The sequence below is a fragment of the Astyanax mexicanus genome, chromosome 1, assembly GCF_023375975.1.
Source record: "Astyanax mexicanus isolate ESR-SI-001 chromosome 1, AstMex3_surface, whole genome shotgun sequence".
Lineage (NCBI taxonomy): Eukaryota > Metazoa > Chordata > Actinopteri > Characiformes > Acestrorhamphidae > Astyanax > Astyanax mexicanus.
The window spans coordinates 15,594,061-15,611,145 of record NC_064408.1 but is presented as its reverse complement, the minus strand read 5'-3'; the positions used below and the strand labels follow the sequence as shown (position 1 = coordinate 15,611,145).

Below are 17,085 nucleotides of genomic sequence, written 5' to 3'. Positions count from 1 at the left end.
CAAATTTTGGCCTGCACACAATGGTACCAGTGCCACAGATAGACTCATAATTAGTATAGAAATAATTATTATAAGTGTTAATGGGCTCTGTATCCATTAACAGGCTGGAGTGACTCAAATCTGATTTCTGCATTAATATGAAACAATTCAGATTGACAAATACTTTGCAGTTGGATTTGTAGGCAGTTTTATTCTATATACTAGATTGGATCAGATCAGTATCAGATTAGATTTATAGGCATACAACATGAATGTGAATGGTCAGATCGGATGTCATGCATCTTTTTTCTGTACGGATGTGCTTAGTGCTGTTGGTAATGGATGCTAACGTACTTACTGTATAGGAGGCTCTGTACACTTGGCGGCAGGGAAGTTATTTTCAGTCACACAAGACCAGGCTCTAACCTCTATGATTAGGGAGCGATGAAAATACTCTTTTTTTTTTAATCATTAATAAAATCTGCAAATGCATTTGGTTCAGTAATGCACAAAAAAACATTATTTTTAGGATTGTTCTTTCTTATCTTAAAGAGTTCAGAAACCAATATTTGGTGGAATTTGTTTAATTTGTTTTTTTTAAATAAAGAATGTTTCATACATTTAATTGAAACAAAAATCTCATAGTTTGTTTGTAGCATTTGGTTCAGTTGTTCCAAGCACCACATCAAACAGAGTTTCATGAACTTGTGGCATAACCGGCAAGCTGATTGTTTCTTTGTAAACAGATTTAGAGCATTACAAACATATATTATACCACAGTTAGTTCCCACTCTGTGATGTGATTGGCTGAGTGGCATTCTATGAGTGCCATTATCAACCAGTAATGTACCGCAACCAAAGCTCTTCATGTATTACTCCACCACATACAGGTAATCTAGCAATGATGCAGCTCTTACAAGCCAAACAACGCAGCTACAAACAGAGCAGCAATGGAACTATTTTAACTCACAAAGTTTTTCTAACCAAACAGATCTTATTTTCTCATCCTCTTCAACATAAAATCTTTCAATAAACAGTGATAATTGAACTGTCAATATTATCGTTAAAGCACTCTCTCTCGTGTATTATTGCTTAAATATCATATTTTAACCAGTGACTGATTTAATCATTTATAACATTTATCTCTTTGGAGACAATATGCATACAGTATCATTGTGTTCTTGCATCTTAGGCCAGATTTATTTATATTGCATACAGATAAAGGTCACTTTTATGAATGTGAATGTATGTTTTTTTGTATGCAACTTTATTTTGGAATGTCACCTGTCAAAAGTTTGTAGCATTTTTAAATGCCCACCTTTACGTGTTGCAATCCGATTTCTGTGTGTGAAAGCACAGAATGATGCATTGGGGATTTCATGTCTGGCTAAATTATTATTGGTGAGGTTCATTCTTATGCAAACAAATGCACAGTACAGCAAAAATTCTTAAGATAATGTATTGTATGATACATCCATAATGTAATTGCTGTATATGACAGGCCTGACTAAATTAATAATACACCTAATGTATCTAAGATTGAGTAAAATAAACCTAATAAATCAGGAAAATATAATCTGCCTCTACTAATGATGTCAGAAATTGAGAACAATTTTTTTATTTTCTCCGTAATGTTGATTTAATTTGCTTAACATGAGATTGCATGTCCTGTGAAGTGACGGTTGCGCATGTTGCAATGATGTTTAAAAGTATACAGTCAAATGATCCACTTTAATAATTATAATATCTCACTCTGTATCTTGTGTGTATCTTCTAATAAACTACTGTGCACAGCCTGTTTTTTCACATGTGGTTTTGCCGTGTGTAGGTGCGGACGATAGCCTGCCAGCTGGTGTCGGCCCTGTATTACCTGCACTCTAATCGTATATTACACCGTGACATGAAACCCCAGAACATCCTTCTGGGAAAAGGAGGAGTGGTGAAGCTCTGCGACTTCGGGTTGGTATTGTGCAGAGGGTTATGTCAAATTCCAGCCTCATTTAAATGGTTTGTTAGATACAAATTATTGGGAATTTCAGGAATTTCCCTGTTTATTAGTTTGGATAAAAGGTTTCTAAATTCTTAGCTCTGGGGCTTATTTTCACACACAAATTATAATGGAAATTGGATTTAGAAGTCATTTGACCACAGCTCACTGGTCAGTGAAACTAGGATGTTTCTCAAATGTTCAGCACTGGTTATGGGTGATATTAAACGATTCACTTCAGTTCAGAATTTTTAATGGAATTTAGAAGCCTTACGTTTATCTTGTACAGTATTTCACCAGGATTGAAATTGAATTTGATCGTTTTGGGAGTAAAATTAGAGTTTTTCAACATATAACTAAAAGGAGTGTAAATTCATGAGCTGTGTCACAGTAGTTAGTGCTAGTAGTCGTGCATGTGTACTGGTATATTAGATTTATAAAAGTAACAATAATAATTTTATTGTTTTGTTGTGACCATTATTACTTTATTCAACATTAGGGCTGAGCGACATGGCTTGTTCAATTGTTGATTGAATTATATTATATATGTAATAATACTATTTTAATAGCATTTTTGTGATAACAATATTATAGGCAATATGACAAAACACTTAAAAAAGTGCATTTAGTAGAAACAATATCTTTTATCTAAACAAACGTGACTTACCAAGGCACTTATATTCTAATTGTTTTATTCAATAATTATATAGACAAAATAAATTATGTAAAATAAAAATAAATCAGTGTTACAAAAAATAAAAAAATCTGCCACAAATTTAGTGCATTTATATAAACTGCAAAAATAAGTAATTATAAAAAAAGACTCTTAAAGCTTTACCATAAATAGCAAAAGTACATTAAAATAATAACATTAAAATAACATTAAAATAAACTGCTTTCTAGACAGAATACTGCTATTATTATGTTTTTTAAAATAAAATTATTAAAGTTATTTTAATGTACAATATAATATGATACACCCATTTTTTAACACCCACAGTTAAAATTAATTATATAATTGATAATAAGAATCCCAAATCCATTAAATTGCATCACCGTCTTCTCTGACGCAAACCATTAAGACATTGATTTATTTTTACACTTGACTCCCTCCAGATTTGCCCGCTCAATGAGTGTTTCTACCCTGGTCCTGACCTCCATTAAGGGCACCCCGCTGTACATGTCTCCAGAGCTGGTGGAGGAAAAGCCGTACGACCACACATCGGACCTGTGGTCTCTGGGCTGCATCCTCTATGAGCTCCACACGGGGGCGCCTCCGTTCTACACTAACTCCATCTTCCACCTCGTGCAGCTTATCATCAAGGACCCTGTCAAGTGGCCAGAGAACATGAGCGAGGGCTGCATGGTACTGAAGTGTTTAGTGCCCACACAAACATACTTATTTTTACGGGTGTGATTTAGACATGCAGTTAACTCCTTTCACCCTGTGCACATATATTTTACAGTCATAATTATTATAAATGACATACAGTGGTGTGTAAAAGTGTCTGTGTCCTTTACAATTTCTTTTTTTCATGCATGTTTTTCACTGTTAAATGTATGAGATCATCAAACAAGTTTAAATAGTAGTCAGCCAATACAAGTAAACAAAAAATGCAGTTTTTAAATGAAGGTTTAATAATTAAGGGACAAAAAATCCAAACCTACATGACCCTACATGTGTGAAAAAAGTGTTTGTCCCTTAAACCTAGTAACTGGTTGTTCCACCCTTAGCAGCAACAACTGCAATCAAGCATTTGCAGTAACTTGTAATGAGTCTTTTTTTTACAGCGCTGCGGTTTCTTTGCAGAACTGTTGTAATTCCGCCACATTGCACATTTTTGTGCATGCTGTGCAACTGCCACAACATCCCAATATGATTCAGGTCAGGACTTTGACTAGGCCACTCTAAAGTCTTGGGGCTATTTTGATCGTCCAGCCAATCCTGTAAAGGTTCATCAATGTTCTACATTTTCGCCGTTTGTGAATAATGGCTCTCACTGTGGTTTGCTGGAGTCCCAAAATTTAAGAATTGTTTTTATAACCTTTTCCAGACTTATAGATCTCAATCACTTTTTTTTCTCATTTGTTTCTAAATTGCTTTGCATAGTAGCATGATGTCTAGATTTTGAGTATCTTTTGGTGGACTTCACTTTGTCAGGCATCACTATTTAAGTGATTTCTTGATTGAAAACAGGTGTGGCAGTAATCAGGCCTGGGTGAGGATAGAGATATTGAACTCAGGTGTGATAAACTACAGTTAAATATGTTTTACCTGGGGCGGGCAATAACTTTTTCACATAGGGCCCTGTACGTTTGCTTTTTTTCTCTCTTAATAATAAAAGCCTTAATTTAAAAATAGCATTTTGTGTTTACTTTTTTGTGTTGCCTTTACTAATTTTTAAATTTGTTTAATGATCTGAAACATTTAGTGTGACGAACATGGAAAAAATAAGAACTCATGAAGGGGAGAAACACTTTTTCACACCACTGTAAGTTCTAAAATAGAACTTTGTGGAACTCTCAAATAACATACTGAATGTATTTGGTAAGGTTTTTAGAGAAGTTTTGCATTGGGTTTAATAGCAGAATAATTAATTAACCAATGGTTCAACTGGTTAAAAAACAGTTGCAGTTAGTCAATATGAGAAATGAAAATAATAATGAAAAAAATCCACTTATGTAGCTGATTTAATATTATGAATGAAATTCTCTGTAAACACCTTATGAATGTTGTTCTGTGTTTCTTGATTGTGTTCTTATGATTGACAGAGTTTCCTTAAAGGCCTGTTAACTAAAGACCCCCAGAAGAGGTTGGCCTGGCCTGATCTGCTTAAGCACCCATATGTTGCAGATGGAGTGATCGGTGAGGATATTTCATAGTGCTTTATGTTCTACTGTACATTTGTAACTTCACATTCATATGAAAAAATATATATAAAAAAAAAAAAACAATAATAATTAGCAAAATGCTGCAGCGAACATACAGATATTCACTGTGTGGACAAAAGAACTGGGACACCTACTGTTTCATTGTTTCTTTTTCAATCAGAGATAATATAAAGAGTTTGTTGTTGTACAGTTTTTGTTGAAGCAACTGCATCTTCTATCCAATAAAGGCTCTTTACTAGATTTTGGAGCATTGCTATGAGCCTCCCCACCTCCCCCCAACTCTTAACTCATCCCAGAAGTATCAAGCAGCGTCGTTCCAGAGAACACAGTTCCACTGCACCACAGCTCAATACTGGGATGCTTTATATTCCTCTAGCCAATGCTTGGCTTCAGTTCTAGTCCTGAAAAGCCAGTGCCCAGATCTCTCCTCAGACACACTATATAAACTCACTGCTTAATCAATTACAGAGTGTTAAAAGAAAACATCAAAGTGTGCTAGACTCTGAACCTCCAGTTCCAGAATTGAAGAGCATTATTATAGAAATATGATAAAGATTTCCAATCATGGTACCAGTCTCCACTAAGATCATATTTATCATATTATGGTTTTGTAAAAAGATTTTGAAAGCGCAATGTTTCTGACCAAAACAAATCTAAAACAACATATTTGGTTTGAGGCACAACAGGGGTTGGTGGGGGTATCTATACATCTGAGCTCATTACAGTGTTTGTTTACTTATATAGGTAAATATGTGAATTTAATAAAATTGTAAGTAAAAGTTCATTGCATCATGCTATTATATTATATTATATTATATTACATTATATTATATTATATTATATATTATATTATATTATATTATGCCATAAAATACTTTCAAAATCCTAATAATTCTGGGACAATATATCATCCAAACAAAAACAGATATCATGACAAGCTAAAATGTGAGCAAAATGGAAATTGTGTTTTGTGAAATTGAGACTTTAAATTAAAACTACATTTAAAACTAGTTAAAACCACATCAGTCTTGAAGGGTGTCAAAATTAAATGTGTGAACTCATACTCCCCCCTCATACCTAATTAAGATGTGTTCAAAAATTAAATGTGTGTTCCCAGTCTTGGGTAAGCCTGTCACAATATTTACAAAAACTATTAGCATATTGCACAATATTTTAACATTATTTCAGTAATTTCTGATGACATCAATATTCCCGTTGTGTTCATTTGCGTGTTTGTTTGCGTAAGAAAGAAATCCAAGACAAAGTTATTTTTAATTAAGTACATTATTATGCCTTTATATTGTAAATATTTGGCACATTATGGTCTTAAAATGACACAAATGTTGTTTAACAGAATTATTTCTAGAATAGTATGTAGTTAAAAAAACATGGAAAAATATAGAACTCACTAATGTCATCAACATTATAGTAAAATGTTTAGTAAAGTTTACGTGTTTGCAGTATACAATTAAAAACAATAACCACGGCAGTTTTAAAGTGCATCACAATTAAATTAATAATCCTAGACATATGAATCATGACTAGATATGGGATGTCTTATCAGATTAAGCAAATAACATCAATAAAGTCATTATAAGCCTTCAAAAAAAGCACTCAAAAAAGTACTAAGCCACGGGGTCCTGTCATAGATCTTGTTATTTTAATTATTTACTTCTATACACAAATCTGGAAAAAAATAAGAGACCACTTAAAAAGTATGAGTTTCTTTGATTTTACCAAATTAAAAACCTCTGGTATATAATCAAGAGGAAGATTAATGATCACAAGCCATCAAACAAAGCTGAACTGTTTGAATTTCTGCACCAGGAGTGGCATAAAGCTATCCAAAAGCATTCTAACATTCCAAGATGCATGAAAACTGGATTAAAAACCAGGATTATTCCACCAAATATTGATTTCTGAACTCTAAAAACTTTATGAATATGAACGTGTTTTCTTTGCATTATTTAAGGTCTGAAAGCTCTGCGTTGTTTTAGTTCTTTCTGGCATTTCTCATTTTCTGCAAATAAATGCTCTAAATGATAATATTTTAATTAGAATTTGTAAGAAATGTTGTCTGTAGTTTATAGAATAAAAAACAATGTTTGTTTTACTTAAACATGTACTTATGAATTGAGCTGTATGTTTTCTCTCCCTTTGTATTTTATGGTAGATTTAAAAATATATATATTTATGCAACTTTGTCTTATTATGGAGTGGATTTATTGCAAAGAATATAAGATACAGCTGGAAAAAGGAAGCTTTTATTTATATGGTTTAAAACTAAATACAAATTAAGTTAAAGGGGAAATTTAAAAAACAGTAATAACCCTGTCCCTTGTAGGCAGTAATAACATTAATTGTTGTCTTTGATTTGATTGCATAGTGTTGCCAGACGAGAGCTCCAGCAGTCCCCTGACCGTACTGCCCAGTCCAGACACGCAGGCTCTAAGGCAGCAGCAGGCAGCGGAAAAAACAGTCCCCCGCAGTGGAGAGGGCAAGCTACTGCGCAGAGCCAAAGAGCAGCGGGATAAGCAGCACAGGAACAGACAGGTGAGCTCACTGACCACACCTGCGGTCACCAGAGAACACCAGTTCAGTGTTCAGCATGTGCTTCACTAAAAATCTGTGCAGCCTGTAGCAGTCACAGCGCTGATGTGAGCTATTAATAATAAGTACCTCTTTAAAGAATCATATACTGGAAGTAAGAACATGGTATGTTTTGGTTCTCCAGGACTCCACAGAGAACGGGAAGGCAGTTTGTAGCAGCCAGGCTCGCTCCAAAACTGCCCCGGCTGGAGAGGCCCCCACCAGCGGCCATTCATTGGGCAGCACCTTTACAGTGTGTCGAAATTCAGCTCATCCAGCAGCCAATCAGCATCAAGCAAATGGCATTGGTGTTGCCAGGTAGTGTCTGTGCTCAGAATTGGAATGTGCCTCAGTTTAAAAAAAAAAAAAGAAAGAACTCACTTCAAAAAGTACATTGAACTTGAAGGAGGAATAATACTGTATACTCTATGTATGTTCATTTTTTTGGAGCACGAACTAATAATAATAACTGATAATATTAGTGATTCAAATCTTCATCTAAACATGTTTTCAAGCACAGACTGATGTATACAAGGAAATACAATTTTTTTTTCTGTCCTGCAGTCCCAGGGTGCGCTCGGCTCCGTGTAAAGGCCCAATCAGCAGGGACTATGAGAGAGAGTTCCCCTCAGTGGAGGTGGGACCCAGACAGGTCCTGAAACGTTCTGGACAAGGACACGTCGCTCTGGCCTCTGTCAGGATGGACAGTGATGTTAGTAATTACAATTTGAATTTTGTTCTTCATATATATTCTTTTTATGGCTAAGATCCATAACAAAAATCTTAATAAAGTTTTAAAATCTTAACTATTATAAATATAGAGTATGCAGTATGTCCAAATGTTTGTGGACACAAATTGTCTCTATTCAATGCATTCAACTGGCACTTTAAGTTGCACTGATTGCTGACAAAGATGTGTAAATGTACAAACACACACAGCTTGTCTAGTCCCTCCCTGTAGATATACAGCTCTGGAAAACATTAGAGCCTGCATGTCTGGACTGGGCAGTACGGTCAGGGGACTGCTGGAGCTCTCGTCTGGCAACACTATGCAATCAAATCAAACACAACAATTAATGTTATTACTGTCTACAAGGGACTGGTTTATTCCTTTCGTATAATTTCCATTTTTTATTTAATTTGTATTTAATTTTTAACCATATACACAGAGCTTCATGCAAATTAACTTTCCTTTTTTTCTTTTTTCTGTAACTTATATTCTTTGCAATTTATGCACTCCAAAATAAGGCACAGTTGCATATGTATATATTTTTAAATGTAATATAAAATAGATGGGAGAGAATATACAGCTATGGGGGGGAAAAAAAAACCTTAGTGTCTGAATCAGTTTCTCTGATTTTGCTATTTATATGTATATGTTTGAGTAAAATGAACATTGTTGTTTTATTCTATAAACTATGGACAACATTTCACCCAAATTCCAAATAAAAATATTGTCAGTTTTAGTTTTAAGTTAATATTAAGTTTTAGAGTTCAGAAATTAATATTTGGTGGAATAACCCTGGTTTTAATCACAGTTTTTCATGAAGTTTGGCATGTTCTCCTCCACCAGTCTTACACTCTGCTTTTGGATAACTTGCCACTCCTGGTGCAAAAATTCAAGCAGTTCAGCTTGGTTTGATGGCTCGTGATCATCCATCTTCATCTTGATTATATTCCAGAGGTTTTCAATTTGGTAAAATCAAAGAAATTTAAGTGGTCTCTTTTTTTCCAGAGCTGTATTTGTGCTGCCAATAGACTCTCTAGAGTAGATAAATATATACGTCTGTAGGCGTGGGCTGTAACACACTATACCTCTGGTGAGAAGTAGGTGAGCAGTGCGACTATGGTCTGTGTTCTCGGGAATGGTGGTGCTCCACCCAATACTATTGGGATGGTTTTGAGAATTGGGGGCACTAATATTCATGTCTCTGAATGCAGTCAAATAATCATAGCATCATCATGTTTTTTTTTATTATTATTATTATTTTTTTATATTTTAAAAGAGGCATTGAATGATCAGGTGTTCCAAAACATTTGTACATATAGTGTATAAAGGCTATTTTCTTTTTATTTTTTTTTATTGTTTGTTTGGTTGTGCTGAAAAGAATAGAGAGTGACTAGCTAGGCTTGCCATGTGTTACACCACACAGCCTGAAGACTCTGATGTGTTTGATATCTTTCTAAACTGAATCTGTTGTGAAAGGGTTTATTACACTAGTGCCATACTGCCAAACCACATGAAACTAGCAATTAAAGATGGTAGCTCATATTATAAATGAATATAAATGTATTAAGACACTGTTCTCAAACATGGAAACATTGATGTAGCAAGAACTAAAGAATTAATTAAAAAAAGTATTAACTCAAATCGTATTTTAGTACATCCGCATACATTAAAAGTTATGCTGAGAATGTCTTGGCCTGCCACAATAATTACATTTTTGAATTATCATACAATGACATGATTGACATGACCTCCACTATTTTTTCTGATCTTATTATTGTCCCTTGTGTTTGCTTGCATGTTTGTTTGTTCTACAATATTTTAGCCGGTCACTTAATGACCAGTGCATCAATAATTCCACCCCCATGCACACAGAGCAGACTTCAGCAGGAGAAATAAAGATATACATCTTCCAAAATATTAATAATTAAAAGTTTATTGTCCTTTAAAAGGGTGTAATTACATCATCATCATCATCATCATCATTGATACAGTGGCAATAACTGATTTCAAAAAAGAAAAGGCAACACTTTACATGTCACAAATGATTAAAAAAAAAGTTATTTCTCAACTATTTATTAATGAACACTAGATAAGATATTATTAAAAATTACCAAATTTACTAATTTAATACTTAAGAATGTTGTAAATAATAATGAGTTGAAACACTAGTCAAAACAAATTGTAACGATTAGTAATGTCTAACCTATCATTAATTAGCTAATAATTAGCTGAGATTTTGTTGTAAGCACTGTAAATGAATTAATGTACTCTTATTATGTACCCTAAGTGTTACCATTGACAATAATACAGTAATGTTTTCTTCCCAGAAATAAATGCAATAAGCATTAACATCCTAAGAAATGAGAGTGTCAACCCTAAATATGTCTTTATTTCAGTGTTACAATTGATATTTTGAAAATTAAACATTTTGGAAGTAGTTTATTACAACTTTGAAAATAGGTTACTTTAGGTCATTGCTTGTATCTCTAGAACTGCCCCTTTACAGGGAATAAAAAGGAAAAATCTTTAGAACCTTCAATGGAAGTCAGTGTAAACATATTTTATTCCAAGTAAATATGGACCATTTCTCTTGGTTCAGTCAACAATACAACTGCCAGATTCACATTATGTCAAACATTTTGAAAATGTCAAAAAAGTTGAATATGTCAATAATGTTAGACAATGTGGAGACAATGTGTTTGTCCAACAGCAGTGATATATGGTACTTATCAGTGGGTGTTTGGGTTTAATTTGCAGTGAACAAAATGATAGCTCACTTAGTTACAACCTGTCCTTTTGCACTTCACCCAGGAGAGGGATGCTGACAGCGATGAAGAATGGCAGGGATTGGCTGAAGTGACAGATTGGGCCAATCAAATGTCTGTCCCTATGGAACCACCCATCCATCAGAAGCTGAAGGGCAAGCTCCACCGATCCAAAGACCAGGCAAACTCCAATTACTCTGTAGATTTCAATTAAATATGACTCTAACAAGATACTGTTTGTTAGTAGAGATCAACATCAATGATCATCATCACGGTCTTTGCTGTGACTGCTATATGCTGTGGTATCATGCTCCCCTCAAGCCAAAGTCATGTGACACACCTGTGGGGAATGCAATGTTAAATGTACACAGATAATGAACACCCCTCTCCCTCCACAGATTCTGAATTCTGATACATTGGAGGAGCCGTCCTCCATTGTTCACGCTTTAAAGCTCCTCAATAACATCATCCAGACATCTAAACCTGCCAGTGCCGAGAGAGTTTGTGAAGAGCTGGAACTGCCACACTTTTTATTTTATTGGATTGAGGAGATGCTTAGCAGTGCTAAAGTAATGAAGGTAATAGAACACAGTACATTATTCTTACATTACCAGACAGACATTGGAACACATTATTCAGTGTATTAACAGATGTATGATTTAATTTTCAATATCATAAAAAAAAATAGTTCTCTGGTAGTAAACAAGGTGCTTCCCTTGTGTAGCATCTTTAGCGTATTGAATATATTCAAGCCTTTTTGGCAGTTTGGGAGGCAACTGTAAAGAATAAAAAATATTAAATATAAAATGACCTATCAAAAAACATACAGAAGTCTGAACAAGTACAATGCAACAATTCTTGAATTGCATTAAAATGTTTAATTGTAAAATACAGGTTTCTATTAATTATCTATGATGTGTAAAACACATTCAATAAGACAAAAAAAGTTTCATTCACTTAATATTAATTGCTAATCCACTAGGTAGCATTGCTGGTCATGTAACTGGACTGTACCAGTACAATAAAATAACCCTTCCTTATTTTTATGCTCTATTATTACACATTATATAATGTTAAATTACAACATATCTCACATTGTACGTTATTTATTTTCCTATTTTTTAATTGGAAGAATCTGTACTTTTTTAAAGAGAAAAAAAAAATATATATATATATATATATAATTTTTTTTTTTTTTTTTTTGGCCCACAAATAATCACTGCAGCCCACTGAAAAATCACGGTTTTAACTCTGCTATTTAAAAACAGTCATGTTTTCAGTCTTGCAGCATAAAATGCAACTTTGGGACAGTAAATGATATTATGGAATATTGCACAAGTTTAGAGCTAATGTTACACAAATTAACAGTTGTAACCTTTTTTTCTACTTGTTTTAACCTTTTTAATTGCTCTGGAAAGAATTAAGAGACCACCTCAGTTTCTAAATCAGTTTTTCTGATTTTGTTACTTGTGTTTGAGTAAAATGCTGTTTTATTTTATAAACTACAGACACTATTTCTCCCAAATTCCAAATAAACATATTGTCATTTAGAACATTTATTTGCAGAAAATGAGAAATGGCTAAAATAACCAAAAATATGCAAAGCTTTAAACCTTAAATAATGCAAAGAATACAAGTTCATATTCATAAAGTTCAGAAATCAATATTTGGTGAAATAACCCTGGTTTTTAATCACAGTTTTCATGCATCTTGGCATGTTCTCCTCCACCAGTCTTACACACTGCTTTTGGATAACTTTATGCCTGCACTCCTGGTGCAAAAAATCAAGCAGTTCAGTTTGGTTTGATGGCTTGTGATCATTCATCTTTCTCTTGATTATATTCCAGAGGTTTTCAATTTGATAAAATCAAATAAACTCATCATATCAATTGGTCTTTTTTTCCAGAGCTGTATATATTTCGAAATGTACATAGTAAAAATATTGCACTTAATATTTGGCTATAAACACATTAGAAACATGTAAACTGCACACATACTAAATTTCAGTTGGTTTAACGTGGTAAAATAATGTTTGGGTAGTTAGAAATCAAAGCAAAGAAACTGGTACATGGGATCTGCTATGTGAGTGAAATTGATGAGCTTGTGCAGAAGACAGTTATTAAACTAAAAAACTCTGAAAGTTAACAGTTATAACAGTTTGTGTGTGCATTATTTATGTAGCATTATCCATTAGTAATATAAGCAAAAGAGAGTCAAAAGATAGTCTAGTTATAATAATTGAATAGTAATACAGGGTATAGTATTGATCTTAAATGCATAATATTGTTTATTACACACATTAAGTTTACACATGATAATCATTTGTCTGTCTTTTTCATACTCTGTACAATGACTGTTTACACTACCAGATCAAACATAAGGACCAATGTAACATGTTCATAGTATTAAAGATAATTTCTTCAGAATAAAAATATTAAATTAATTCAATGACTTTCCTTTCCCTTTATTTTTAATATTTTTGTCTACCTCTATAATATCATATATTTATATGGAACTATGTTATATGAAGTGTCAGGAGTTCTAATTTATTCAGGAAAGTTTTTAGAATAGTTTTTATTAATGCTGATTTTAGTTTCTATTTTTCAGTGAATGTGCCATTTTTATTGACATTAATTAGACTGGGATGAGTGATGTTGGTTTTACTTCGAGGGGAAGGAAAAAGAAAATCACCCAAAAAAACTCTTGCAAATAGTTTCAAAACCTTGAGACAAATTCCGGTAAAAAATAACAAATTGGATGTCAAATTGCAATTTGTAACCACACGCAGCAAAACATTCTCGCAAATATGATGCAACGATGAAAAATATTCTTTAGATTGTTATCTGGAGTATTAATCCCAAGTAGAGTGACTGGTTCTTCCTCCTAATTTGGTGTGACTGTAGAAGCCGTGGAGTGAGAGGATTGTGGGAGAGCTGATGGCTGTTCTTTTGGTGAGCTGGGAGAGGAACCCTGAGTGGGAAATAAAGGAGAAAAGGTCTGGATGATTTAATGAGTTTATCTCCCCTCACCCACTGTTCTTTCTTCAGTATTTTAAAGCACTTTATTATTCATATGAAAAGCGTGTAATGTGTTATTTTAACATAACCTTTAATTTCAGTTTATCATAATGTCAGATCATGCTTTGCTGCTGATCAAAAGGCTTCTGTATTTTCAGATTAGTTTGTGTTCTGAGCTAAAACAGTCAGCACAGATGGTTAACATTAGATTGTTTTTTATTCGCAGTCTTATTAAATAATTACTTCTTTCATCAGAGCTGAGGATCTGTGCCAGCTGTTTATGGCAGTGTTACTCCGGCCTGACCCAAACCGTTTGGGAGTAAGTCCTTCTTTATCTTCTCATTACATTCACTGTATATGCCAGGGTTGCACTGGGTTTTATATTTTTTGTCATACTTGGCAAATATACTGGACAGTTATATCAAAGTTGTGTCAGAATTGTATCAGCATTTTAAAAAATAATTAATAGACTAATAGAAATGGTCCAGAACTACCAGTACATAGAATTAAACCTTTTGAACATTGACTTCCATTGAAACGTAAAGTTTTTTGTGTGCACCGGGTCAAATGACGCATTTAGCTGATTTTTTAAAGAAAACGTGAACAAAAAAGTGAACAAATGCTCTGCAGGACACAAACGAACCACTATTTATTGTCTGATACTTTAAATAAACATATTAAAACATAATAAAACAAATTATTGTAAGAATTAAATTTAATGCATTGTCAAAATTACACACACAGAATCATAATATAAAAATATACTTATACTGTACCTGCAGGTTTTATTAGTGCTGAAAAGCACAAATGTTGTTTATTGTCTGAAGTTAACATGTCATATATAATAATACAAGTTATTAATATGCTATGAGTTTTGCACATACCATATTTTATTCCCTTCAGTTCAATTCAACTGTATTATTTCTATTGCACAAGTACAGGATTGCACAATACAATTACATACTGCTGGCTGTTCCTCTCCAGTGCAGTAATAGATTAATTAAAAAAGGACAGTTGTGCAGTGACACTAGATTTTTTTTTTTTTTTTGCATATACAGTAAATACAACAGACAATAAGTACAATATGGTACGATTAGTTCAATATGGTGTGCAGTATTATATTATATAAAATGTTGTAAACAGCTTCACAGAGGTCGTATTAAATCTAGAGTTCAGGTGATGTGCATAGCATCATTTTTATGTTTTTTGTTTTGTTGAATGTACATACATCTGTGTGTATTTGCAGTTTATACAAAAGTCGGATGCCCTTAATCAGATTAAATATGTATAAAAAGAATTTAATAAATCAGAAAACACAGAAAACAAACCTAAAGGTATAAAGATTAAAATTCAAATGTAATTAAAATGTAAAATGTAATACTCAGATATACTAGTAGCATGTTCTTAAAATTTGTTATGGTTTCTAAAAATGGTTTTACACTATTGAAAATAATTGCAAAAATCGTAATAGTCCATGTTCACTGCAGAGAACATTTTGGAAAAGACAAACATTTTTAGATGCAAAAAAGTTACAATAGTAGGTTTGCAGCAAACCACATGGACAAATGATTACGCCAAAATGACAAGAGGTATGTTTAGAGGGATAAAAACAGCCACAATGACACAATGCTGTGCCAACTGTTAAGCAAGGTGGTGGTAGCATCATGCTATGGGGCTGAATTTTTCAGCCCAATCTGAGACCTGAGATCTGAACTTGGAGACTTGGATTCTAAACCTACATCAAAAAGGGTAGTTGCTATTGGAATGGTCTCATCAAAGTTATGGCATCAACTCTATTAAAAATATGTATATTGTGCTTAAAAGTAGACATGCACTGAATAATAAAAATAAGCACTGTACACCAAAAGAATAACTAATTGTATTTAACGTTAAATTGTCTAAATTGTTAAATATGTATTTTAAACTTTTTTGTATGTATTTGTATGTATACCAAAAATACATGTAGGCTATGTTACAGAAAATGGCAAAACGAATGTAATCGTACATAAAAAAAATTAATAAATAAAATGTTTGTTATTCGGCCATATGTTAAACTTTTTTTCGGTTCGGTTTGGCTGAAAATGTTTTATTTCGGTGCATCCCTACCTAAACATCAGGTTCGGGCCGGGAAACCAACTAACTGAAATAAACACCACCAATTCTACCAAGAACAGTGACTAAATATCCAACCCAAAGCTTGTAGATGGCTCCCAAAAGCATAAGCATGTATCATGTTAAAAAAAAACAAAGCTTTGAAATATTGCTTGCAAAGTTGCAATACCCACGGACAGTGGACGTTTTATTACTGTGAGCCTCATGACCCGATGTGTATGTGTTTGTGTGTGTGTGCTTAAAAGATTTAAGGCATTTAGGTAACCCAACCATTCCAGTTTTAATCAAAGTAATTTAGGCCTTTAATCATATCACATTTAGTGTGCAGCAGTATACTCTACATTCTGACAGTATTCTAAAGTTCTTATATATACTATAGTGAATTAATAATTATCAGTTATAAATTAAAAATATGATAACTGGTGTATTTTTTGTTCTTCTGCCTCCAGCCTTTAGCAGCTGCTGTTCTGAGTCTATTCACTCAGCGTGGAGTAAGTGTAAAAGTCCAGATGCACAGACTGACTGCTCTTCTAGAGTCTCTACTCTCAGGCCCAAATGAGGTTTGCTTTTTAAGTCGTATTTTTTTAGAGTTAGGGTCACACTTATTTATGCAGTAATTTTTGTCTGCATTTTGTGTGTCCTGAGTGTCACTGATGTTTTCATTTTTCATTTTCAGTCTTATCACCCGTTACCTGCTGGCTGGGGCATGAGCGACGGTGTGCTGGCATTAACTCACCAATTTCTCTCTCAGGTAATTTCACACAGTATATATTTTTCTCAGAAGTTGTGCAATTTTTTCACATTGTTTTTAATACTCAAAATGCCATTTTTTTTCAAATGCAGAGTGAAAGCAGTGATCTCTGTGATTTTCTCAACTCAGAGTGCTGGGGTCATCTGTGGACTAAAGTTTGCACCATGCTGCAAAACACGACATCCACGGCTGAATTTCTCTCTGATAACGGTAATGGAAATAAAATGAAAAACAAACCTATAATATATTGCATAATGTAAAAA

At 33.5% G+C, this 17,085-nt stretch overlaps 1 protein-coding gene across 4 annotated transcripts in view; it reads left to right on the top strand.

Annotated features, from left to right (window-relative positions):
- Positions 1–17,085, top strand: part of stk36 (serine/threonine kinase 36 (fused homolog, Drosophila)) — a 33,510-nt gene that overhangs the window by 6,077 nt on the left and 10,348 nt on the right. For 3 of the 4 annotated variants that reach the window (XM_015608634.3, XM_007260497.4, XM_022667672.2), the window contains 13 exons: positions 1,808–1,938; positions 3,083–3,332; positions 4,739–4,832; positions 7,245–7,411; positions 7,593–7,765; positions 8,012–8,159; positions 10,989–11,123; positions 11,341–11,520; positions 13,846–13,937; positions 14,215–14,278; positions 16,521–16,631; positions 16,748–16,822; positions 16,915–17,032. In XM_015608634.3, coding sequence (XP_015464120.3) covers positions 1,808–1,938; positions 3,083–3,332; positions 4,739–4,832; positions 7,245–7,411; positions 7,593–7,765; positions 8,012–8,159; positions 10,989–11,123; positions 11,341–11,520; positions 13,846–13,937; positions 14,215–14,278; positions 16,521–16,631; positions 16,748–16,822; positions 16,915–17,032 — 1,738 coding nt within the window. The remainder of the gene's footprint in view (positions 1–1,807; positions 1,939–3,082; positions 3,333–4,738; positions 4,833–7,244; positions 7,412–7,592; positions 7,766–8,011; positions 8,160–10,988; positions 11,124–11,340; positions 11,521–13,845; positions 13,938–14,214; positions 14,279–16,520; positions 16,632–16,747; positions 16,823–16,914; positions 17,033–17,085) is intronic. The other variant, XM_022667670.2, reaches the window with a different exon arrangement.